The sequence below is a fragment of the Nerophis ophidion genome, linkage group LG12 (genome assembly GCF_033978795.1).
Source record: "Nerophis ophidion isolate RoL-2023_Sa linkage group LG12, RoL_Noph_v1.0, whole genome shotgun sequence".
NCBI classification, from domain to species: domain Eukaryota; kingdom Metazoa; phylum Chordata; class Actinopteri; order Syngnathiformes; family Syngnathidae; genus Nerophis; species Nerophis ophidion.
Window position 1 is genome coordinate 22,774,237 of NC_084622.1, and position 27,069 is coordinate 22,801,305.

At 39.6% G+C, this 27,069-nt stretch overlaps 1 protein-coding gene across 1 annotated transcript in view; it reads right to left on the reverse strand.

Moving 5' to 3' along the window:
* The window catches only part of LOC133563135 (cGMP-inhibited 3',5'-cyclic phosphodiesterase 3A-like), a 270,194-nt gene that overhangs the window by 11,776 nt on the left and 231,349 nt on the right, over positions 1–27,069 (reverse strand). The window contains exons 6-10 of the mRNA XM_061917097.1: positions 23,322–23,452; positions 23,115–23,252; positions 21,241–21,352; positions 16,497–16,610; positions 4,371–4,570 (exon numbers count right to left, since the gene is read on the reverse strand). Of these exons, the coding sequence (XP_061773081.1) occupies positions 4,371–4,570; positions 16,497–16,610; positions 21,241–21,352; positions 23,115–23,252; positions 23,322–23,452 (695 nt within the window). The remainder of the gene's footprint in view (positions 1–4,370; positions 4,571–16,496; positions 16,611–21,240; positions 21,353–23,114; positions 23,253–23,321; positions 23,453–27,069) is intronic.

Below are 27,069 nucleotides of genomic sequence, written 5' to 3' on the forward strand. Positions count from 1 at the left end.
TTTATTAGATTTAAAAAAAAAAAACATTTCCCAAAAAAATGGTAAGTTGCAATAATTTCACCTCAAAATGTAGTGTATATTACTGTAAATGGAAAAACAGTCCTGCTGTAAGAAAAAAAAGGCAGCTCCGTTGCCAGAATTTTACTGTAAAATAAAATATTTTTTTTTTACTGTAAAGAAAAAAACTGCATTTTTACAGTAACATTTTGGCACCTGAGCTGCCAGTTTTTTTTAGAACTGTAGATTTTTCAGTGTATTATTGTAAATGCCAAAACGGCACCACATTTTATTAGATTTAAAAAAAAATAACATTTCCAAAAAATATGGTAAGTTGCAATAATTTCACCTCAAAATGTAGTGTATATTACTCTAAATGGAAAAACAGTACTGCTGTAAGAAAAAAGGCAGCTCAGATGCCAAAATTTTACTGTAAAATCAACATTTTTTTTTTACTGTAAAAAAACAACACTTCGTTGCAACTCTTGCAGACAAAAAGTGACAACTATAATTAGCTTATAGCAGAGGTGTCAAAGTGGTGTTGACTGAGGGCCACATCACAGTTATGTTTGGCCCTAACAGTGATTACTACTATTACACAATTTTCTAATGCATTTTATTAGTATATTATTAAAAAATAAAATGTAAAAAAAATATGAAATAATTTCACCTCAAAACATAGTGTATATTACTGTTAATGGAAAAACTGTACTGCTATTTTATTTGGTAAAAAAAAAAGGCAGCTCGGTTACCAGATATTTACTGTAAAATTTACATTAGTTTTTTTTTACTGTAAATTAAAAAAAATGCATTTTTACAGTAAAATTTGGGCACCTGAGCTGCCTTTTTTTTGTAGAAGTGTAGACTTTTCAATGTATTACTGTAAATGCCAAAACGGCACCACATTTTATTGGATTAAAAAAAACAAACATTTCCCAAAAATATGGTAAGTTGCAATAATTTCACCTCAAAATGTAGTGTATATCACTGTAAATGGAAAAACAGTACTGTTGTAAATTTTTTTTTACTGTAAATCGACATATTTTTTAACTGTAAAAAAACACACACTTTGTTGCTACCCTTGCAGATTAAAAGTGACAACTATAATTAGCTTATAGCAGAGGTGTCAAAGTGGTTTTCACCGAGGGCCACATCACAGTTATGTTGGGCCCCAGAGGGACGCTTATTACACAATTTTTTAACGCATTTTATTAGTGAATAAAAAAAAAATAATAAAAAAATATATTGTAGGTTGCAATAATTTCCCCTCCAAATGTAGTGTATATTACTGTAAATGGAAAGACAGTACTGCTGTTTTTACGGTAAAAAAGGCTACATTTTTATACGTTTACATTTGTTTTTTAATGTAAATAAACAACTAAAAAAATTTACAGTAACATTTTGGCACTTGAGCTGCAAGTTTGTGTTTTATTTTTTTTTTTTTTTTTTACTGCAAATCAACAACTGTAGATTTTTCCGTGTATGACTGTAAATGCAAAAACAGCACCACACTTTTTTACTGTAAAAAAAAAGTACAGTTTTTTTCATTTAGAGAAAAATGCTGTAAAATCCACAGTCAATTTCACAATTTTACCATGAAATCTTTTGCTACTTTTACATTGCACAATTTGATGGATAACTTGCTTTGGAATCATTATTATTAATATTTATATCTATTACAAAAATGGTTTGAATGTTTGATTATATATTCCTGCATTATTAGACAATATTTAAGTTAACACCATTTGCGATTACATGGAGTACATAATATTTAGTTCCTCCCAAAATTGAAAGAAAAAATACATTTAGTAAGATGACTTGCAGTACTTCATTGATACATATTATTTCCAGGCTTTCGAGGGCCAAATAGAATGAAGTGGCGAGCCACATGTGGGCCCCGGGCCCTAATTTTGACATCGGAGGCTTAGACTTCTTTATGTATATTGTATTTTTTGTAGGTTGCATTTTATTTTTTCAAGCCGATACCAATGACTTCATTTTTCTTAAGACTGATAACCGATAAAAATCTAACAAAGGTGGATTTGACAAACTGTTGCTGTAGATTAGTCCTAACAAAGGCTGATATTTTGAACAATAGTAAAGGTCTGGTCTCACTTTTTAAGTGGCTGAATTTTGAATAGCTTCTTAAGCAGCAGGTTTTTTTTTTGGCTTGATTCCCCTCAGGGGCGATGGACGGCTGAGTAGCGCTTAAACAGCTGCAGCAGGCTGATCGTAGCTCCCACTCCCTCCCCTCGTTTCCAAGTTTTGTTGATTCTATGTTAATTGTCTGTGAACGCTATGAGTAGCTCCCACTCCCGCCCCTCTGTTGCAAGTTTTGTTGACTCTATGTAATTTGTCTGTGAATGCTATGGGTAGCTCCCAGTCCCGCCCCTCTGTTGCAAGTTTTGTTGATTCTCTATAATTTGTCTGTGAATGCTATGGGTAGCTCCCACTTCCTCCCCTCTGTTCCAAGTTTTGTTGATTCCATGTAAATTGTCTGTGAATGCTATGGCTATGAAGTTTTTTGACCCCTCCCTGGATTTTCAGCACAATCCCATTCAAGATCAGACAAACATTACAGAACGAACATTATCCTACACAAAAAAATATGACATTTTTTGTGTAATTCGTCAATAGAAATAATAATACAATGATTTGCAAATCATTTTCAACTTCTATCTAATTCAATAAACTGCAAAGACTAGATATTTAATGTTTGAATACTGAGAAAATTAATATTTATTTGCAAATAATAATTAACTTAGAATGTATTGGCAGCAACACATTTAAAAAATATATGCACAGGGGCATTTTTACCACTCTGTTACATGGCCTTTCCTTTTAACAACACTCAGTAAACGTTTGGGAACTGAGGAGACCAATTTTTGAAGCTTTTCAGGTGGAATTATTTCCCAACCCCTAAATTCCTTGCAATAGCTGTTTGAGAAATGTTGTCCTTAAACAATTTGGACCCTCGCCCCGTCCTTGTTTGTGAAAGACCGAGCATTTCACGGAAGCTTCTTTTATACCCAATCATGGAACCCACCTGTTCCCAATTAGCCTGTTCACCTGTGGGATGTTCCAAATAAGTGTTTGATGAGCGTTCCTCAACTTTTTCAGTCTTTTTTGCCACTTGTGCCAGCTTTTTTGAAACATGTTGCTGGCTTCAAATTCCAAATGAGCTAATATTTGCAAAAAAATAGTTTTCCAGTTCGAACATGAAATATCTTGTCTTTGCAGTCTATTCATTTGAATATAAGTTGAAAATGATTTTCAAATCATTGTATTCTTTTTTTATTTACCATTTACACCAGAGATGTCCAAATTGCCTGTCCGGGCGCCATTTGCAGCCCGCAGGGAATTTTTTAACAGCCCCACGGCACATTTTAAACATACGATTGAAACATTTTTAAAACGTAAAAAGTGATACAAAGGAGCAAACTGGTGAAATGTAACAAGAAAATGTTGCAACGTTTACTCTAATAACACAAAGCTGCCATGCAGGCTGTTTCTTTCTTTAAAAAATAATAATGAATCAAAATCAATGTCATTAGGAATTATTGACCTATTCAAGGCTCCAATTACGTCACGTTAAATTTTCCACTTTGAGATATTTTTGGGGAAAATGTAACATATTTTGTGTTTGCCATATAAAAAACTGAGCTGTTTTTTTAAAGAACAAACAAAAAACATAAACAACAATAAAACTTATAATTGACAGATGAACCGAAGTTGATCTCGAGATTATTGTGTTAAAAGTAAACAGTAGAAAAATGTATAATTTATTTTTTTAACACTTTAATGAGTGGATCCCCAAAAATTTTAGTGTGATTTGTTTTTAAGTGTCATTGCTCCAAAAATAATAATGAAATTAAATAAAAGGTGTTAATAGTTTTTTATATAATCTCAAATATATAAAAAAAATACTGGGTGAAAATATTGCATATGTTGTGATTTTTCAATAAAAAAAACGTTTTTTTTTGTGACAAAAGGAACATACAACTTAAATCTTTAAAATCATTATATTGACAGATGGACCTAATGTTGATTCAGAGATTTAAAACTTGAATAATAATAAAACAAAATAACACTGAATAATGACACATTTTTAATATTTTTTTTACCAAAACCCTTTGGTGTCCCCGGGATCAAACCTGAGTGAAGGCCCAAATGTATATATTTTATACATATATTGTATTGGTTTTTAAAATAAAAACATATCAAAATGGCCCCCGCTTGCTTTGCTTTTTCAGTGTGCGGCCCTCAGTGGATAAAGTTTGGACACCCCTGATTTACACAATGTGCCAACTTCACTAGTTTTGGGTTTTGCACATGATTCAACAATTTGTTCCCCATCACTTTTAAAAAACTACCTGTGGGGCGCTGGTAGCCACCAGGAAGGCGTTGGTCCTCCCAGGGTGGTCGTAGTCGTGCATGGCGGCCGCCACGTAGAGCGCCATGAGCTCCAGGGCTGGTATGAGGCCGGACAGACAGCCATAACCATCCTCTAACACGCTGTTTGTCTTTGATACCAGGAAGCCCATATGACTGTGAGTTATTCCACTGTCAGAGTCTGCAGACAAAGAGAGTAAAGGTGAGGGACAGGTGCCGCACATATTGTGCTTTAAAGGCCTACTGAAAGCCACTACTAGCCACCACGCAGTATGATAGTTTATATATCAATGATGAAATATTAACATTGCAACACATGCCAATACGGCCTTTTTAGTTTACTAAAGTGCAATTTTAAATTTCGCACCGAAGTATCATGCTGAAACGTCGCGGTATGATGACGTGTGCGCATGACATAACGCATTGTAGAGGACATTTTGTTCCAACATCGTTCACAGCTATAAGTCGTCTGCTTTATTGCATAATTCCACAGTATTCTGGACATCTCTGTTGCTGAATCTTTTGCAATTTGTTCAATGAATAATGGAGACGTCAAAGAAGAAAGCTGTAGGTGGGAAGTGGTGTGTTACGGCCGCCTTTAGCAACACAAACACAGCCGGTGTTTCATTGTTTACATTCCCGAAAGATGACGGTGAAGCTTTACTTTGGAACAGAGCGGTCAAGCGAACATGGTTGGATTGGACCACACACACAAAGTACAGTGTATTATGCAGCGATCATTTCAGAAGTTCGTGTTTCGAAGAGGGTCCCTTGCGAAAGGCAGAGATGGGCATCGCCACCACCCGTCGACTGGTGCTGAAGAAAGGTGCGGGGCCGACCTTCAGGTTGTACAGTTACGACCATATAATGTCACTAAAACACTAGTGACACAATAAGCAGATAAGGGATTTTCCAGAATTATCCTAGTAAATTTGTCTAATAACATCAGAATCGCTCCCACTGTATAGCCTTTTTTTTCCCTTTTTTTTTCTAGTCCTTCACTCTCACTTTCCTCATCCACAAATCTTTTATCCTCGCTCAAATTGATGGGGAAATTGTTGCTTTCTCGGTCCAAATCGCTCTCGCTGCTGGTGGCCATGATTGTAAACAATGTTCAGATGTGAGGAGCTCCACAACCCGTGACGTCACGCGCACATAGTCTGCTACTTCCGGTATAGGCAAGGCTTTTTTATTGGCGACCAAAAGTTGAGAACTTTATCGTGGATGTTCTCTACTAAATCCTTTCAGCAAAAATATGGCAATATCGCAAAATGATCAAGTATGACACATAGAATGGACCTGCTATCCCCGTTTAAATATCATCAATCAATCAATCAATGTTTACTTATATAGCCCTAAATCACTAGTGTCTCAAAGGGCTGCACAAACCACCACGACATCCTCGGTAGGCCCACATAAGGGCAAGGAAAACTCACACCCAGTGGGACATTGGTGACAATAATGACCCAGTGGGACGTCAGTGACAATGATGACTATGAGAACCTTAGAGAGGAGGAAAGCAATGGATGTCGAGCGGGTCTAACATGATACTGTGAAAGTTCAATCCACAATGGATACAACACAGTCGCGAGAGTCCAGTCCAAAGAGGATCCAAGACACAGCAGCGAGAGTCCCGTTCACAGCGGAGCCAGCAGGAAACCATCCCAAGCGTAGGCGGACCAGCAGCGCAGAGATGTCCCCAGCCGATACACAGGCGAGCAGTACATGGCCACCGGATCGGACCGGACCCCCTCCACACGGGAGAGTGGGACATAGAAGAAAAAGAAAAGAAACGGCAGATCAACTGGTCTAAAAAGGGAGTCTATTTAAAGGCTAGAGTATACAAATGAGTTTTAAGGTGAGACTTAAATGCTTCTACTGAGGTGGCATCGCGAACTGTTACCGGGAGGGTATTCCAGAGTACTGGAGCCCGAACGGAAAATGCTCTATAGCCCGCAGACTTTTTTTGGGCTTTGGGAATCACTAATAAGCCGGAGTCCTTTGAACGCAGATTTCTTGCCGGGACATATGGTACAATACAATCGGCAAGATAAGATGGAGCTAGACTGTGTAGTATTTTATACGTAAGTAGTAAAACCTTAAAGTCACATCTTAAGTGCACAGGAAGCCAGTGCAGGTGAGCCAGTACAGGCGTAATGTGATCAAACTTTCTTGTTCTTGTCAAAAGTCTAGCAGCCGCATTTTGTACCAACTGTAATCTTTTAATGCTAGACATGGGGAGACCCGAAAATAATACGTTACAGTAGTCGAGGCGAGACGTAACAAACGCATGGATAATGATCTCAGCGTCTTTAGTGGACAGAATGGAGCGAATTTTAGCGATGTTACGGAGATGAAAGAAGGCCGTTTTAGTAACGCTTTTAATGTGTGCCTCAAAGGAGAGAGTTGGGTCGAAGATAATACCCAGATTCTTTACCGTGTCACCTTGTTTAATTGTTTGGTTGTCAAATGTTAGAGTTGTATTATTAAATAGATTTTGGTGTATAGCAGGACCGATAATCAGCATTTCCGTTTTTTTGGCGTTGAGTTGCAAAAAGTTAGCGGACATCCATTGTTTAATTTCATTAAGACACATTAAGACAAATAAGAACATCTCATTTCAGTAGGCCTTTGAGGTGCACGTACACTCCCAGATCTACTTGCATGTGGATCAAAGCCAGGGGCCTCGTTAATGCACACAAACCAAGGGTATGAAAAAATGGTCGTGAGCAAATTCTAATCTGGCTGCAATTTCATGCCGTTCAGCACTTCAAATAGTTTCTCCATGTGCAAGGAAGTGCCCTCAGCTTGAACAAGATAAGACATTTACATATAAATCCAAGCTGTCATATGATTAAAAAAAAAAAATTTGAATAAAAAAATATAACTAAAAATAAATCATTTTATATTAAACACAATTAATCACACGCCTCAATATTTGGACACAAAACTTTTAATTTGGATTAAAAACTATTACTGTATTTTGCAGACTATAAAGTGCACTTTGAATCCTTTCATTTTCTCCAAAATCAACAGTGCACCTTATAACCCGGTGCACCTATAGTACGGACTAATTCTGGTTCTGCTTACCGACCTCATCGAACCATCCATTTTCTACCGCTTGTCCCTTTCGGGAGTGGCGGGGGGTGCTGGAGCCTATCTCAGCTGCACATGGGCCAACCCTCACGATTTTCCCGGGAGACTCCCGAATTTCAGCGCCCCTCCCGAAAATCTCCCGGGGCAACCATTCCCCCGATTTCCACCCGGACAACAATATTGGGGGCGTGCCTTAAAGGCACTGCCTTTAGCGTCCTCTACGACCTGTCGTCACATCCTCTTTTCCTCTGTTGGGGCACATGCGCAGTCTGCGTCTCCTTCCGCCGCGGGACCACCCAGAGGACTCGCTGACAGCGCATCAGGACACGCCCCTGCTCACGCTGAGCGCAGCACGCCCACGCAGCAACAAGCCTGCACTCATTTATCTATCTGCTCACCTGGTTCTGATGAGGGCAAGATCAATAAAGGACCAGTGGACCCAAGGATCGGCGTGGGAACTTAGTTCTCATATCGGATACTGTAAGGCTTATGCACTTTTCCCTCGTGTTCTGACATCCTTGTTTGTTCTCCCGTGTTTTCCGCAGTGTTTTCCTTCCGTTACCCTGGATCTGGACTGCCTCCCTCGTTTCCCGACCCCTCGCTCGCTCCCGGAATTTTGACGTCTCTCTCCACCCCACGGACCCCTCGCGTATCTTGGACTCCCTCTTCGGTTTCTGTCTGCTTCTTCATTCAACATTGACGGTAACACTTAACAGCTAATCTACAGACATAGTCACACACATACACTCTTGGATTTTGTCACACACCATTCTATAGTTTATCAGTAGTGTTTATTATTATTCAAATCCAGGCTCGGGATCTTTCTGTGTGGAGTTTGCATGTTCTCCCCGTGAATGCGTGGGTTCCCTCCGGGTACTCCGGCTTCCTCCCACTTCCAAAAACATGCACCTGGGGATAGGTTGATTGGCAACACTAAATTGGCCCTAGTGTGTGAATGTGAGTGTGAATGTTGTCCGTCTATCTGTGTTGGCCCTGCGATAAGGTGGCGACTTGTCCAGGGTGTACCCCGCCTTCCGCCCGATTGTAGCTGAGATAGGCGCCAGCGCCCCCCGTGACCCCGAAAGGGAATAAGCGGTAGAAAATGGATGGATGGATGGATGGATGGTATTATTTTATGTATTGTCTTTATATATAATAAATTGTACTTTACCGCCCCCTGGTGTCCGTTTGCCGTCACCCCCTTATTTAAACCATAACATCCTCTATACAAACAGCATGTAGACTTAATCACATAATATATGCGGCTTTTTACAGATGCACATAAGTGAATGCAATGCATACTTGGTCAACAGCCATACAGGTCACACTGTGAACCCACACCAAACAGGAATGTGACTGCCATCTACCGGTCACACTGTAAGTCAGACTGTAAGTCTCTGCAGAGAGTGGAGAGGACGGCGGGAAAAATAATCAGGACTTCTCTTACTCCTATGCAGGAGATCAGCAAAAAGCCCCTGCCTGACCAGGGCTCAGAAAAACTGCAGAGTCTCCTCCCACCCCCACCAAGGACCGTTTTTACTGCTGGACTCTAAAAAGAGGTTCCGCAGCCTCCGTAGCAGAACGTCCAGGTTCTGTAACAGCTCCAATCCATTCATTGGGTTCCTGTTCCACTCAAGATTGAATACAGAGTCTCTCTTCTAACCCACCAGTGCCTCCAAGGAAAAGCCCCCCTGTACCTCAAAGAATTACTCACCCCCAATTCCTCCACACGACACCTCCGCTCCAGTCAGGTTAACCTCCTCCAACCCTTGAGGACAAAGCTATGAACAATGGGAGACCGGGATTTCTGCTCTGCCGCTCCCAGTCTGTTGAACACTCTCCCTGACCACCTGAGGGTACTACATACTGTGGATGCTTTAAAAAAAAGGCCTAAAACCTTTTAAAAAAAACAAAAAACCTTTATATATATATATATATATATATATATATACAGCCTAATAGCTAGAACTAGAACACACACACACACATATATGGGTATAGCTAGTTCTAGCTATTAGGCTAGTATAAATACAAATAAAAACTACAACAGCCTAATAGCTAGAACTAGTACGCATATATATATATATATATATATATATATATATATATATATATATATATATATATATATATATATATATATGTGTATACTAGTTCTAGCTATTAGGCTGTTGTAGTTTTTATTTGTATTTATTTTTATTATCTTTTTATTTTTATTTTATGTATCAATACACTGTAGCACTTTGAGGTTGTTTACTCAATGTAAAATGCCTTTGACAAATAAAATCTATTATTATCATTATTATTATTATAATTACTTTTAGCTTCTTCCCTCAGGCCTTAAGACTCTTGAACGCATCATAATAATCCCCTCAATTAACTGGCTGGAATATAAAGACAATATAACATACATCCATAAACGTGGATGCATATACAAAAGTTCAATATATTTATCTGTACAGTAATCTATTTATTCATATCTGCCCCTTATTCCTCATTTATCCTGCACTACCATGAGCTAATGCAACTGCAAAATTCAAATTTGAATGACAATAAAAGGAAGTCTAAATCTAAATCTAAGTCTTACACTATCTACCAATTAAAATTGCTTTAAAGTCGATAAGCGCAAACAAAATTTACATGTACATTAGGCGCACCGGGTTATAAGGCACACTCTCGATTTTTGAGAAAATTCAATGATTTTAAGTGCACCTTATAGTACGAACAATAACGTAGGCGTCCCCTTATATTCAAAAACACACACACGGACACCTATATACACACGCACATACATACATACATACATATATATATATACAAATATAGATATACTGTATATATATACACACACATATAGATATACTATATATATATATACACATATATAAACATACATATATACACACACATATGTAAACATATATATACAGTGCCCTCCATAATTATTGGCACCCCTGGTTGAGATGTGTTTTTTAGCTTCCAATTATTTTATTTTTTTTCTAAATAATATGGGACCTTAATGGAAAAAAAGAGAAAAATCCAACCTTCAATACAAGTGCATTTATTCAGTGGGGAAAAAATCCCACATAAAGAAATAATTATTTGACATCAAATAATGTGTGTCACAATTATTAGCACCCCTGGTGTTAATATTTTGTACAACCCCCTTTTGCCAACAAAACAGCACCTAATCTTCTCCTATAATGTTTCACAAGATGGGCAAAGACAGAAAGAGGGATTTTCAGCCATTCCTCTTTGCAGAATCTCTCTAAATCATCCAGAGACCTGGGTCCTCTCCTCTGTACTCTCCTTTTCAGCTCACCCCACAGGTTCTCAATGGGGTTGAGGTCAGGGGACTGAGATGGCCATGGGAGGAGCTTGATTTTGTGTCTGGTGAACCATTTCTGTGTAGATTTGGCCATATGTTTAGGGTCATTGTCTTGCTGAAAGACCCAGTGACGACCCAGCTTCAGCTTTCGGGCAGAGGGCAACAGATTTTGATTTAAAATGTCCTGGTATTTCAAAGCATTCATGATGCCATGCACCCTAACAAGGTTCCCAGGGCCTTTGGAAGTGAAACAGCCCCACAGCATCACTGACCCACCCCCATACTTCACAGTGGGTATGAGGTGCTTTTCAGCATGCGCATCTTTCGTGGTACGCCAGACCCACTTAGAGTGTTTGTTGCCAAAAAGCTCAATCTTGGTCTCATCTGACCAAAGCACACGGTCCCAGTTGAAGCCCCAATACCGTTTGGCGAACTCCAGACGCTTGCGTTTATGATTGTGAGTGAGGAAAGGTTTTCTCCGTGCATGCCTCCCAAACAGCTTGTTGGCGTGTAGACAGCGCCTGATGGTTGATTTGGAGACTTTGTGACCCCAGGATGCTACCATTTGTTGTAATTCTGTAACAGTGAGCTTTGGAGATCTTTTGATTTCTCTTACCATCCTCCTCACTGTGCGTGGTGGCAAAATAAACTTGGGTCCTCGTCCAGGCTTATTTACCACTGTTCCAGTTGTTTTGAACTTCTTAATTATTCCTCTCACAGTGGATATGGGCAGCTGCAGTTGAGTGGCAATCTTCTTGTAGCCTCTGCCTGACCTGTGAAGGTCGACGCACATCTGCCTCACTTGTATGCTGTGTTCCTTTGTCTTTCCCATGTTTAAGAGTGGATAAGAGAAATGGCCTCGGTGTCACGTCATATTTATACCCCAGGGAAACAGGAAGTGATGAATTACTAATTAAATGTTCCTACGTACTCTGGTAAACTTTGTAAACTACTGTAGAAATGACAGAAATGCTTCAATTATATTTATTTCCTGGGAATTGTTAAGGGTGCCAATAATTGTGGAACAGGTGATTTAATGAAAAATAATTATTTTTTAGTCAGGGATTTTTTTATTTTCTTACAATTCATTTGAGTTGAAGGCTACATTTTCCTACAATTTTCAGTGTGACAGTATTCTTCTGCAATAAACACTGAATTTATTTTAAGGCTTTTAACACATCTCAACCAGGGGTGCCAATAATTATGGAGGGCACTGTATATATATATATATATATATATATAAACATATATATATATATATACACATATATATATATATTTATATATACATATATAAACATATATATATATATACACACATATATATACACACACATATATATACATATACACACACATATATATATACATATACACACACATATATATATATACATATACACACATATATATATATATACATATACACATGTATATATATACACACACATATATATTTACATATACACACATATATATATACATATACACACATATATATATATACATATACACACATATATATACACATATACACACACATATATATATATATACATATACACACACACATATATATACACATATACACACACATATATATATATATATATACATATACACACATACATATATACATATACATATACACACATACATATATACATATACACACATACATATATACATATACATATATATATATATATACACATATACACACACACATATAAAAAAATATATATATATATATACATATATATATATACACATACATACACATATATATATACACACACATATCTATATCTATATATATATATATCTATATAGATATATATATATACACACACACACACACACACACACACACACACACACACACACACACACACACACACACACACACACACACATATATGGGTATGGCGTTAAACTACATCCAGGCATGAGATGGGAGGTTGTGTGTGGGGTTAGTGAGTCCCAACTAACGTCTATAAAATGCACACAAAGAACCGTTTGCACCTTCTCTTGTGACTGGCGGGCGGTCAGCGCCATAAAGCTGAGCAGGTCCCTGGGTAAATGGGGTGCGGACAACCAACAGGACAGACTAAGTTCAAAAGCCCAGTAAGGCAATTAGTCTAGTAGAAGGATCTCTGATATAAAGTACCCCTTCCAAGCCAGCGTGGAAGGTGTTGGCTAATAACCAGCATGAAAAGTACGCCAAAAAGATGGCACCAGTCCCCAGCAGTTCCAGAGCTCCAGACCAAGATGGAGGTTCGTTAAGGCAAGGAACAGGGGGTGCTAAGAATCCCTGTGTTCATACCTTCCATCATTGGGATCTGCGAGTGGCAACGTATAATGTGACATCCCTAATTGGAGACGACAGATTAACAGAACTTGAAGAAGAATGAGATGGTATGGAATGGGATATCATAGGTCTCAGTGAAGTGAAGTGAAAAGGAGAACATTTAATTGAACAAAGCAGCGGCCATCAATTCTATCACATAGGAATGGGAAAGAGAAGCCTAGCAGGTGTTGGTTTCATCATTAATAAGAAATGGACAAAGTATATAACAGAATTTAAAGGAATACATGAAAGAATGGCCCAAATAACCCTAAAACGGAACAGTAAATACAGCATTAAGGTCAATCAGGTGTATGCTCCAACATCAGCACATGATGATGAAGAGGTTGAAAAATTGTATGAGAAAGTGGAACAGGCTCTCAAATCATCAACAACTCACTTTAACCAAGTAAAAGGGGATTACAATGCTAAAGTAGGAATCAAGCAAGATGGGGAGGAAGAAGTGATGGGAAAATTTGGATCAGGTCTCAGAAATGACAGAGGTGAAATGCTCATTCATTTTGCTTCCAGAAACAAACTCAAAATTATGAACACCTGCTTCAAGAAGAAAATATCCAGAAGATGGACTTGCAGAAGCCCGGACGGTAAAACCAAGAATGAAATTGACTTTATCTTGACTAACAAGCCAAAGATAATTCAAGATGTTACCATATTCAACAAAGTAAACACTGGCAGTGACCACCGTATGGTTATGTGCAAAGTGAACGTAGATACAAGACTAGAAAGAATGAAATTAATAGCAAAATACAGAAAGCCTGATATGATCAATTTGGAACCAAGAAAGCATGAATTTCAACTTGAACTACAAAACCGCTTTCAAGGACTGGAAGTAGAAGATACCTCCGACCTTGACGAATGGAATGACAAATTCATTGACAAAGTACATGAGAGCTCTATAAAAACAGCAGGGAAAGAAAAGAAAAAGCAAGAGTCCAAACCCTCAGACAGCACAAAGTGGTTAATGGAGAAAAGGGGGAATATGAAAAGAGATGGAGTTGGATTCCAGAATGTTGAATTTACATAAACATGCAAGACAATACGAAAAAAACTCTGACAAGACATAAGAAAATACAACACCCTTAAAATTCAAGAGACAATAGAAAACAATAGAAGTTTGAAGAAAACAAGGCAGAAACTTGCAAGTGGAAAGCAGAAAATAACATCGTTACTTGATAAAAAAGGGACAGAAATCACAGATCAAGACATTATTTTGATGATTGAAGAATTTTATGAAGAATTCTATCAAATTCTATCAGATTCTATCAAATCAGGGCTTCACGGTGGCAGAGGGGTTAGTGCGTCTGCCTCACAATACGAAGGTCCTGCAGTCCTGGGTTCAAATCCAGGCTCGGGATCTTTCTGTGTGGAGTTTGCATGTTCTCCCCGTGAATGCGTGGGTTCCCTCCGGGTACTCCGGCTTCCTCCCACTTCCAAAGACATGCACCTGGGGATAGGTTGATTGGCAACACTAAATTGGCCCTAGTGTGTGAATGTGAGTGTGAATGTTGTCTGTCTATCTGTGTTGGCCCTGCGATGAGGTGGCGACTTGTCCAGGGTGTACCCCGCCTTCCGCCCGATTGTAGCTGAGATAGGCGCCAGCGCCCCCCGCGACCCCAAAAAGGGAATAAGCGGTAGAAAATGGATGGATCTATCAAATCAGTCAGTCAGTGGACCTTCAATTATCCATAAACTCAGAAGAAATTCCAGACATCACATATTAGGAGGTGCGGTATGCAGTCAAAAACATGAAACCAGGGAAAGCACCAGGACCAGATCATATTTTAATAGACACAATTAAAGAGGGGGAGGATGTCATTGATAAGTAGCTGGCGAAGCTATACACAGCTTGCTTACGTCAGGGGAAAGTGCCAGAGAAGTGGAAAGAAGCTAACATGATCATCCTTTTCAAGAAAGGGGACAAAAGGGACCTCAAGAACTTCAGACCTATTAGCCTTCTTTCAAACATATACAAGTTGTTTACAAGAATCCTGACAAATCGAATGGAAAATACACTTAATAGCCACCAACCCAGAGAACAAGCAGGGTTTAAGAGTGTTTTTTCTACCATGGACCATATTCATACATTGAATCAGATCAAAGAAAAATGCCAAGAATACAACAAACCACTTTGTATGGCCTTCATAGACTATGAAAAGCCATTTGATTCGGTGGGGACACAGTCCGTTCTAAAAGCTCTGCAAGATCAAGGAATTCATCATAAGTAACGTACTTAAGGACATCTACACAAACTGCACTTCCACAGTTACAATGCACAAACCAAGCGAGAAAATCCACATGAAGAAGGGTATCCGACAAGGCGATACAATTTCGCCTAAACTGTTTACAGCTTGTTTGGAAGGCATATTTCGCTCTCTGGAGTGGGAGGATAAAGGAGTTGATATCAACAGAGACAAATTTAATCATCTGAGGTTTGCAGATGACATTGTTGTTTTGGGAGAGCAATTCAGTGAAGTGGAAGATATGCTTAAAGACCTTGCAAATGCCAGCAAATGTTGTGGATTGAAAATGAATATGAAGAAAACAAAAGTTATGGCAAATTACATGGTTCCTCGTGAACATGTGACTGTTAATGGAAATGAAATTGATAAAGTTAATGAATATATCTATCTGGGGCAGAGATTTAGCCTGAAAGAAAAAGAGTCAAGAACAGGAGATAGGGAGGAGAATCAGATTGGTTTGGTGCCAATATGGAAAACTGAACAACATCATGAGAGGAGAAATATTGTTAAGCCTAAAAAGAAAGGTCTTTAATCATGACCATGACATATGGAGCTGAAACCTGGGCATTGTCAAATAAAATGGAAAAGAAAATAGCAGCAGCACAACACAACATGGAAAGAAATATGCTCGGAATCACATATAAAGACAGAACAACAAATGAATGGGTGAGAAAACAAACATTATGAGAACTATCAAATTAAGTAAGTGGAAGTGGGCTGGACATATCAGTAGGAGAACAGATAATAGATGGACTTTCCTAATGACATCATGGAGACCCATGGATGGGAGCAGAAATAAAGGAAGACAGAGAGTGAGATGGCGAGATGAAATAGACAAATATTGGGGAACAGTGCAGTGGCAGGAAGCAGCTAGAGATCCTTCACTATGGCAGAAACATGCTGAGGCTTTCGTCCAGCAGTGGGCTGACATCGGCTGATGATGATGATGATGATGATGATATATATATAAACATATATACAAACATATATATGTATACACACACATATGTATACTATGTGCTAAAATTAAAGCTACTGTAGAAGCACCTTTTGCTTTACTGACTGCCGGACCCACCTGAGTCACTAGCAGAGCTGTGGTCAGTAAGGAGACTGGGCAGACCTGGAACTGGCTGTGTTGTGAGGTACCAGACGGCATGGAGCACATCTGTGGCGTGGACCCTGTTATGATCTGGGTGGAGGTACAAAACAGAGTCAGTCTGACATAAATCCACCACTAGAGTGCACTGCTGGGCTGCAAACGCAAAGGGGCTTGAGTCATTCACATGTGCAACATGACCCATTTTTATAGGATACACACATATACATATATATATATATATACACACATATACATATGTATAAAAATATACATACATACATACATATATATATATATATATATATATATATATATATATATATACACACACACACACACACACACACACACACACACACACACACACACACACACACACACACACACACACACACACACACACACACACACACACACACACACACACACACACAGTGGGGCAAAAAAGTATTTAGTCAGCCAGCGATTGTGCAAGTTCTCCCACTTAAAATGATGACGGAGGTCTGTAATTTTCATCATGGGTACACTTCAACTGTGAGAGACAGAATGTGAAAAAAAAATCCAGGAATTCACATTGTAGGAATTTTAAAGAATTTATTTGTAAATTATGGTGGAAAATAAGTATTTGGTCACTTCAAACAAGGAAGATCTCTGGCTCTCACAGACCTGTAACTTCTTCTTTAAGAAGCTCTCCTGTCCTCCACTCGTTACCTGTATTAATGGCACTTGTACGAACTTGTTATTTGTATTAAAGACACCTGTCCACAGCCTCAAACAGTCAGACTCCAAACTCCACTATGGCAAAGACCAAAGAGCTGTTGAAGGACACCAGGAAAAGAATTGTAGACCTGCACCAGACTGGGAAGAGTGAATCTACAATAGGCAAGCAGCTTGGTGTGAAAAAAATCAACTGTGGGAGCAATTATCAGAAAATGGAAGACATACAAGACCACGCAAAAGCTCATCCCGTGGGGTCAAAATGATCATGAGAATGGTGAGAAAAAATCCCAGAACCACACGGGGGGACCTGGTGAATGACCTGCAGAGAGCTGGGACCAAAGTAACAAAGGTTACCATCAATAACACACTACGCCGACAGGGAATCAAATCCTGCAGTGCCAGACGTGTCCCCCTGCTTAAGCCAGTGCATGTCCATCTGAAGTTTGCCAGAGAGCACATGGGAGAATGTCATGTGGTCAGATGAAACCAAAACAGAACTTTTTGGTATCAATCAATCAATCAATCAATCAATGTTTATTTATAAAGCCCTAAATCACTAGTGTCTCAAAGGGCTGCACAAACCACAACAACATCCTCGGTAGGCCCACATAAGGGCAAGGAAAACTCACACCCAGTGGGACGTCGGTGACAATGATGACTATGAGAAACTTGGAGGGACCACATATGTGGGCAACCAATCGGCAAGATAGGATGGAGCTAGACCGTGTAGTATTTTATACGTGAGTAGTAAAACCTTAAAGTCACATCTTAAGTGCACAGGAAGCCAGTGCAGGTGAGCCAGTACAGGCGTAATGTGATCAAACTTTCCTGTTCTTGTCAAAATTCTAGCAGCCGCATTTTGTACCAACTGTAATATTTTAATGCTAGACATGGGGAGACCCCAAAATAATACGTTACAGTAATCGAGGCGAGATGTATCAAACGCATGGATAATGATCTCGGCGTCTTTAGTGGACAAATTGGAGCGAATTTTAGCGATATTACGGAGATGAAAGAAGGCCGCTTTAGTAATGCTTTTAATGTGTGACTCAAAGGAGAGAGTTGGGTCGAAGATAATACCCAGATTCTTTATCGTGTCGCCTTGTTTAATTGTTTGGTTGTCAAATGTTAAAGTTGTGTTATTAAATAGAGGTCGGTGTCTAGCAGGAGCGATAAACAGCATTTCAGTTTTTTTGGCATTGAGTTGCAAAAAGTTAGTGGACATCCATTGTTTAATTTCATTAAGACACGCCTCCAGCTGACTACAGTCCGGCGTGTTGGTCAGCTCTAGGGGCATGTAGAGTTGGGTGTCATCAGCATAACAGTGAAAACTAACACCGTATTTGCGTATGATGTCACCTAGCGGCAGCATGTAGATGCTGAAGACTGCAGGGCCAAGGACCGAACCCTGGGGAACTCCACACGTTACCTTAACATAGTCCGAGGTCACATTGTATGGGAGACGCACTGCACCCTGTCAGTAAGATAAGAGTTAAACCAAGACAGGGCTAAGTCTGACATACCAATTCGTGTTTTGATACGCTCTAATAAAATATTATGATCGACGGTATCGAAAGCAGCGTTAAGATCGAGGACCAGCAACATAGATGACGCATCAGAATCCATCGTTAGCAATAGATTAGTCATTTTTGCGAGGGCTGTCTCTGTAGAGTGATTTGCCCTGAAACCGGATTGAAAGGTTTCACATAGGTTGACAGACGCTAAGTGTTCATTTAGCTGCTCTGCAACAATTTTTTCGAGGATTTTCGAAATAAAGGGAAGGTGAGACACCGGTCGGTAGTTTACCATGAGGTCAGGATCGAGGTTAGGTCTTTTAAGGAGAGGATGAATAACCGCTTTTTTGAATGCTAGGGGAATGCCAAAGGAAAGTGATAAGTTTATAATATTTAGCACTGATGGACCTAATAATACAAAGAGCTCCTTGATAAGTTTCCCAGGAAGTGGGTCAAGCAAACATGTTTGTTTTATTCCATTTACACGTCGTAACAATTCTTCTAATGTTATTTCCTCAAAACGAGAGAAACTATTTTGGAGGGCAGTATCCGCCGTATATACAATAAACTCAACTCGTGGTGTTTGGAGGAAGAAGAATACTGAGTTGCATCCCAAGAACACCATAACTACTGTGAAGCATGGGGTGGAAACATCATGCTTTGGGGCTGTTTTTCTGCTAAGGGGACAGGACGATTGATCCATCCATCCATCCATCCATCATCTTCCGCTTATCCGAGGTCGGGTCGCGGGGGCAGCAGCCTAAGCAGGGAAGCCCAGACTTCCCTATCTCCAGCCACTTCGTCTAGCTCTTCCCGGGGGATCCCGAGGCGTTCCCAGGCCAGCCGGGAGACATAGTCTTCCCAACGTGTCCTGGGTCTTCCCCGTGGCCTCCTACCAGCTGGACGTGCCCTAAACACCTCCCTAGGGAGGCGTTCGGGTGGCATCCTGACCAGATGCCCGAACCACCTCATCTGGCTCCTCTCGATGTGGAGGAGCAACGGCTTTACGTTGAGCTCCTCCCGGATGGCAGAGCTTCTCACCCTATCTCTAAGGGAGAGCCCCGCCACCCGGCGGAGGAAACTCATTTCAGCCGCTTGTACCCGTGATCTTATCCTTTCGGTCATGACCCAAAGCTCATGACCATAGGTGAGGATGGGAACGTAGATCGACCGGTAAATTGAGAGCTTTGCCTTCCGGCTCAGCTCCTTCTTCACCACAACGGATCGATACAACGTCCGCATTACTGAAGACGCCGCACCGATCCGCCTGTCGATCTCACGATCCACTCTTCCCCCACTCGTGAACAAGACTCCTAGGTACCTGAACTCCTCCACTTGGGGCAGGGTCTCCTCCCCAACCCGGAGATGGCACTCCACCCTTTTCCGGGCGAGAACCATGGACTCGGACTTGGAGGTGCTGATTCTCATTCCGGTCGCTTCACACTCGGCTGCGAACCGATCCAGTGAGAGCTGAAGATCCCGGCCAGATGAAGCCATCAGGACTACATCGTCTGCAAAAAGCAGAGACCTAATCCCGTGGCCACCAAACCGGAACCCCTCAACGCCTTGGCTGCGCCTAGAAATTCTGTCCATAAAAGTTATGAACAGAATCGGTGACAAAGGACAGCCTTGGCGGAGTCCAACCCTCACTGGAAACGTGTCCGACTTACTGCCAGCAATGCGGACCAAGCTCTGACACTGATCATACAGGGAGCGGACTGCCACAATAAGACAGTCCGATACCCCATACTCTCTGAGCACTCCCCACAGGACTTCCCGAGGGACACGGTCGAATGCCTTCTCCAAGTCCACAAAGCACATGTAGACTGGTTGGGCAAACTCCCATGCACCCTCAAGAACCCTGCCGAGAGTATAGAGCTGGTCCACAGTTCCACGACCAGGACGAAAACCACACTGTTCCTCCTGAATCCGAGGTTCGACTATCCGGCGAAGCCTCCTCTCAAGTACACCTGAATAAACCACGATTGATCCGTGTTAAGGAAAGAATGAATGGGGCCATGTATCGTGAGATTTTGAGCTAAAACCTCCTTCCGTCAGTGAGAGCTTTGAATGGTTGACCAAATACTTATTTTCCACCATAATTTATAAATAAATTCTTTAAAATTCCTACAATGTATTGAATTCCTGCATTTTTTTTTTCACATTCTGTCTCTCACAGTTAAAGTGTACCTAAGATGAAAATTACAGACCTCTGTCATCATTTTAAGTGGGAGAACTTGCACAATCGCTGGCTGACTAAATACTTTTTTGCCCCACTGTGTGTGTGTGTGTGTATGTATATACATATACACACACACACACACATAGATAGATAGATAGATAGATAGACAGATAGATAGATAGATGGATGGATGGATACAGAGGGAGTGAAGTAGGTAGGTGAAGGGATGGATGGATGAAAGGATGGACGGGTAAGTCAATGGATGGATAAATGTAGATAGACGGATCAAATGTAACAGGCTTACATGGTATGTCTCTGTAACCATTCTCAAGGGCATGGAAGTAGTTCATGAATTCGTTAATGGGGATCTTGAAGGTCTTAAACAAACCAGTATCCTCAAAAAGCCTGTAAGAGACCTGAAAAAACGCACAAAAGAAAATTAGTCACAACACTGGCGAAAAAAACAAATCAAACATAATGAATTTTAGTGTAAATTTTAAATTAGTTTTTTTTAGTTTTTTTTACTATGAAAAATAAAAATGATTAAAAAAATAAAAATAAAATAAAAAATTAAAAAATACAATTTTTGGGGGGAGATTTTTAGAATGGCTCATTTGCCTTAAATAAATCCCCGAGGAGGACTCAAATTTTTTAGCACAATCCATTCTGAAAATTTTAGAATGCTCACTTGCCAAAACTTTACTGTAAAATGTAAATTTGTTTCTTACTGTAAATAAATAAATAAAAAAAATAGCAATTTTTCTTTTTTTTTTACATTTTTGAATTGCTCAGTTGCCTTTATTAACCCAGAGGGGACTCTAATCTAAGTTATATGTATATATATATATATATATTTTTTTTTAAATTTTAGAATGATTCAGTTGCCTTTATTAATCGCCAAGGGGAAATGAACATTTTTAGCACAATCCCATTCTGAAAATGTTAGAATGGCTCAGTTGCCAGAATTTTACTGTAAAATTTAAATGTTTTTTATGGAAAAAAATAAAAATAAAAATAAAATTAAAACATGAAAACATTTTTTGTTTGCATTTTAGAATGGCTCAGTTGCCTTTATTAATCCCCGAGGGGAAATTAAATTTTAGCACAATCCCACACTGAAAATTTTAGAATGGCTCAATTGCCAGAACTTTACTGTAAAATTTTAATTCGTATTTTACTGTAAAAAAAAATAAAAAATGCAAAGTTGTTTTTTTTATTTTATAAAGGCTCAGTTGTGTTTATTAACCCCCGAGGAGAAATTAATTTTTTTTTAGCACAATCCCATTCTGAAACTTTTAGAATGGCTCAGTTGCCAGAATTTTACTGCAAAATTCAAATTTATTTTTTAGGGGAAAAATAAAACAATTTAATAAAATAAAACATTTAATTTTTTTCATTTTTATTTTAGAATGGCTCAGTTGCCTTTATTAATCCCTGGGGGGAAATTAAAATTTTTAGCACAATTCCATTCTGAAAATTTTCAGAATGGCTCAGTTGCCAGAATTTTACTGTAAAATTAAAAATGTGTTTTTTAGGGAGGAAAAAAAATTAAAAATAAAATAAAAAACTTTTTTTTATTTTTATTTTTTATTTTAGAATGGTTCAGTTGCCTTTATTAATCCCTGAGGGTAAATACATTTTTTTTTAGCACAATCCCATTCTGAAAATTTTAGAATGGCTCAGTTGCCAGAATTTTACTGTAAAATTAAAATATGTTTTTTTTACAGTAAAAGAAACAAAAAACTAAAGTTATTTTTGGAAATTTTAGAAAGTCTCAGTTGCCAGAATTTTGCTGTAAAAATTAAATTAGTTTTTTACTGTAAATAAAAAAAATGCTAGTTTTACAGTAACATTTTGGCACCTGCGCTCCCAGTTTGTTGTTGCTGTTTTTGTTTGTTGTTTTGTTCCACTTTTTATCTGTTTTTATTTTTGGAGGCAGGCTTTTAGTTAAAACCCATGCTTGGAGCCACACTTTGGACATCCTTGATTTCAGTGAAATTGCTTTCCCCCCCCCACTGGTTTAAAACACGTTATCCAAAATACAAAAACAAGGCCATTTCAAACCTTGAAAAGGCTTTAAAAGAAAAACAAAAATCGAGTGTGGATAGAAAAAGCCTGACATCATCGACTGGACGCATTAACCGGCGACTGACCTTTGACCCCCCCGGACATGCTCACCTGACTGAGGATCCGTCCACATTTGCCGCTGGTCTTCTCCATCAAGCAGAAGACGGGGAAGTTCCAATTGTTTAGCTGACTCATTATGGGCTCTAAGTCTTCCATTAATAGCGGCTCTGGAGCCAGAATAGGTTTGTCCTGTGAAATGGGAGATTTAGTTTCAAAGACTATGTGGTCCACTCATGGTTCCGGAGGTGGTCTTTGTACCTCTGGAGGTATTAGCGGGTGGAGGATGACATTCTGGGAGGAGTCCTCCTCGGTATGTGCTACGTCACTGCTGTCACTGTGGTTGGCTTCGTGGGTACTGTCGTAGTCTGATGACACCAGCACTTGGTCTTCTGAAACCAGGACAAGCATGAACACCACATCAGTTCTGGACCACCAGTCAATCAGCCCGCTCTTATTTTACCTGCTTTGTTCCTCCAGGCAGTGCTGGATTATTGTCGATGTCACGTGATTTTTAGGAACACTAACATAAAACCTCACAAAAATGTCTGATTGAATGCTAAAAACATAAAAAAGCAAAACAGAAAAAACAAAATCAGAATTGTCAGGCTTGCCACTGACAGCTTGTTTGTATTTTAGTTTTTCCTCTGTGTGTGTTTAGTATTTCCTGTTTTTAGTTCCTGTCAGCGCTCTTATTTTGTCTGTTTCCTTTTTTTCCCCTGTGCGCTGTTTTCCTCTCAGCTGCGGCTGATTGGCACCTGGCCACACCTGGTGTCAATCAGCCCGCTCCTATTTTACCTGCTTTGTTCCTCCAGTCAGTGCTGGATTATTGTTGATGTCACGTATTGCATGTCACTTCTGTATTGTATTGTCGCTCCTGTCGTGTCGTTGCAGCGTAGCAGTAAGCTTTAATTCGTTAAATGTTTGTAGCTTACTGTTTTTTGGTTCCCTGCTTCCTATTTTGTCTTAGTACAACATGTAACAACTTCTTTTCCCTGTTCCGTTTATGCTAGCCTCCATGCTAAGCCTTTTGTTTTTGCTAGCTTCCATGCTAAGCTCCTTTTGTTGGTTATCCGCCTCGTGCGCGCTTTTTGTTGTACCCCTTTTGTTTGTTCTTTACTTTTAATTAAATCATGTTTTCTTATTGAATGCCTGCCTCCATCTCTGCATCTTGGGGTTCGTCACCAACAAACTCTGACAGGAATGGAGTTTTAATATTTTTTTACTAAATGAGAATGTACATGAAAATAGAGAATGTAGGATTTACAATAATAACTATGAAGGATAAAACAGTGGATATTGACAACATATGAGCGTCACACCCCCTCTCAGTGGACATATTTTACAATCAAGCGTTATGACAGACCACCTGAAAAAACAGAATGGAATGTACATTTTTATTATTAAATGAGAATGTACAGGAAAATAAAGAATGTGGGATTTACACTATTAACTATGAAAGATAAAAAACTGAATATCGACAAAATATGAACGTCACACCGCCTCTCGATCAACATATTTTTCAATCAAGCGTTATGACAGACCGCCTGAAAAAACGGATTGGTATTTTACATTTTTTCCTGAATGAGACACCCAGAATGTACATAAAAATAAAGAATGTGAGATTTACAACAATAACTATGAAGGATGTGAATTGTGTGAATTATATTTATATAGCGCTTTTCTCTAGTGACTCAAAGCGCTTTACATAGTGAAACCCAATATCTAAGTTACATTTAAACCAGTGTGGGTGGCACTGGGAGCAGGTGGGTAAAGTGTCTTGCCCAAGGACACAACGGGAGTGACTAGGATGGCATAAGCGGGAATCGAACCTGCAACCCTCAAGTTGCTGACACGGCCGCTCTACCAACCGAGCTATACCGCCCCAGTGAATATTGACAACATATGAACGTCACACACCCTCTCCATCCACATATTTGACAATCAAGCGTTATGACAGACCACCTGAAAAAAATGGAACGGAATTTTAATTTTTTTTTACTGAATGAGAATGTACATAAAAATAAAGAATGAGGGATTTACAATAATTAACTATGAAGGATAAAACACATGAACATCACAACCCCTCTCGATCGACATATTTTACAATCAAGCGTTATGACAAACCGCCTTAAAAAAATGGATTGGTAGTTTACATTTTTTACTGAATGAAACACCCAGAATGTACATGAAAATAAAGAATGTGGGATTTACCTTATTAACTATAAACTGAAAATTGACAACGTATTAAACGTATTAACGTCACACTGCCTCTCCATCCACATATTTTACAATCAAGCGAAACGCAACAACAATGCAACAAAAACAGCGAAATATGAACACGAAGGGTAAAAAAACAAAAACACCTACAATCTGATACATCTGATATATCACTAAGTTTTAGAACTTTGCTGTAAAAATCTCCTCCCACGTCAGTCTCAAATGGTCCTCTCTACTACTACTTATCTTACTTACTTATTAGAGAAAAAAATATGTTTGGGGGCCGGTATATCCGATTTTTAGGAACACTAATACAAAACCTCAAAATAATGTCTGATTGAAAGCTAAAAAATTTATTACAGACCGGCTTAAAAAAGGGAATGGAATTTTTTCTTTTTTCTTACTGAATGATACACCAAGAAAGTACATGAAAATAATGTGAGATTTACAATTTTAACTATGAACCATAAAACACTGAATATTGACAACATATGAACGTCAGACCCCCTCTGTCAAGACTTGGACTATGGGATGGTTTGTTTTTCCGATGCAAAGGAAAGTTGGCACGATCAAGGCGTGAATGAACATTTGCTTCCGGTTCCGGGTCAACGTGAATGACTGCTCGCTGACTGCTCTTGTTGCAAAAAAGCTAAGTATCGTTCTATCTGTGTGATTTTAACTGTTTTGCAGCTTTATTTACAACTTATCGAACATTTTTAATAGTTCAATTTAACTTGCAAATCACCCGATCTCTGTCTCACCACTTCGCCCTCAGCTAGCTAGCTGCTAAGCTAACGAGGCTAGCGGAGAAAGGCAGCGCCGGTCTGAAGGAAGCTTCTCCCCCGCCACCGTGACCACCACTTCCCGAAGACAGCTGGCACTCCACTCGGCGACGGAAAGTTTCTGTGAGTATGGCTTCCTGCGCTTCGTGCACTTTACTCATGGATAGGTTGGCTTTGCTAGAGAGCCGTGTCCGCCAGTTAGAGCAGTGTAATTTCGTAACTTTAGATGTTGCGGACACATCTGCTAGCATTAGCTGTAGCGAGCTAACTAGCCCAGCTTGTAGCAGCCCTAATCGGCCTACAAGCTACGGTGTACCGGTTGAGACGCATAATAGATTTAGCCCTTTAGCTAGTCCTACACCCCAGTCTACCGGGCACCACACTTTAGTCATAGGGGACTCCATCACCCGAAACATAAAGCTTAGCAAACCAGCCACAATTAAGTGTATTCCCGGGGGCAGAGCACCTGACATTGAAGCTAATCTTAGGGAGCTAACTCGCAACAGGTCTAGTAAGCACGTACGGCAGGCTAACCGCACCACTAGTTATGCGAATATAGTAATACACGTTGGCTCCAATGACGTTAGGATGAGACAATCAGAGATTACAAAGAGAAACATAGCCAGGGCTTGTAATCTCGCCAGAAAGATGTCCAGGCATCGAGTAATTGTCTCTGGCCCCCTGCCTGGGAGAGGCAATGATGAGAGATATAGCAGATTAGTCTCTCTTAACAGGTGGCTGGATAGCTTCTGCAGACAACAGGGATTTACGTTTATTGATAATTGGCCCTCTTTCTGGGGCAAACCTGGCTTGCTGAGGAGAGACGGCCTTCACCCTAACCAGGAAGGCGCTATCCTCTTGTCTCGGAACATAGACTTCGCATTGAGCCACATTTGACTAACTGCACTAGAGCAAGCCCGGTCACAGGCAATTACAGAGCCTGCTAGCCTGGGTATGGAGTCAGTTGAGTTAGAACTAGCCAGCGCCAGGCTGGATGATCCCTGTAC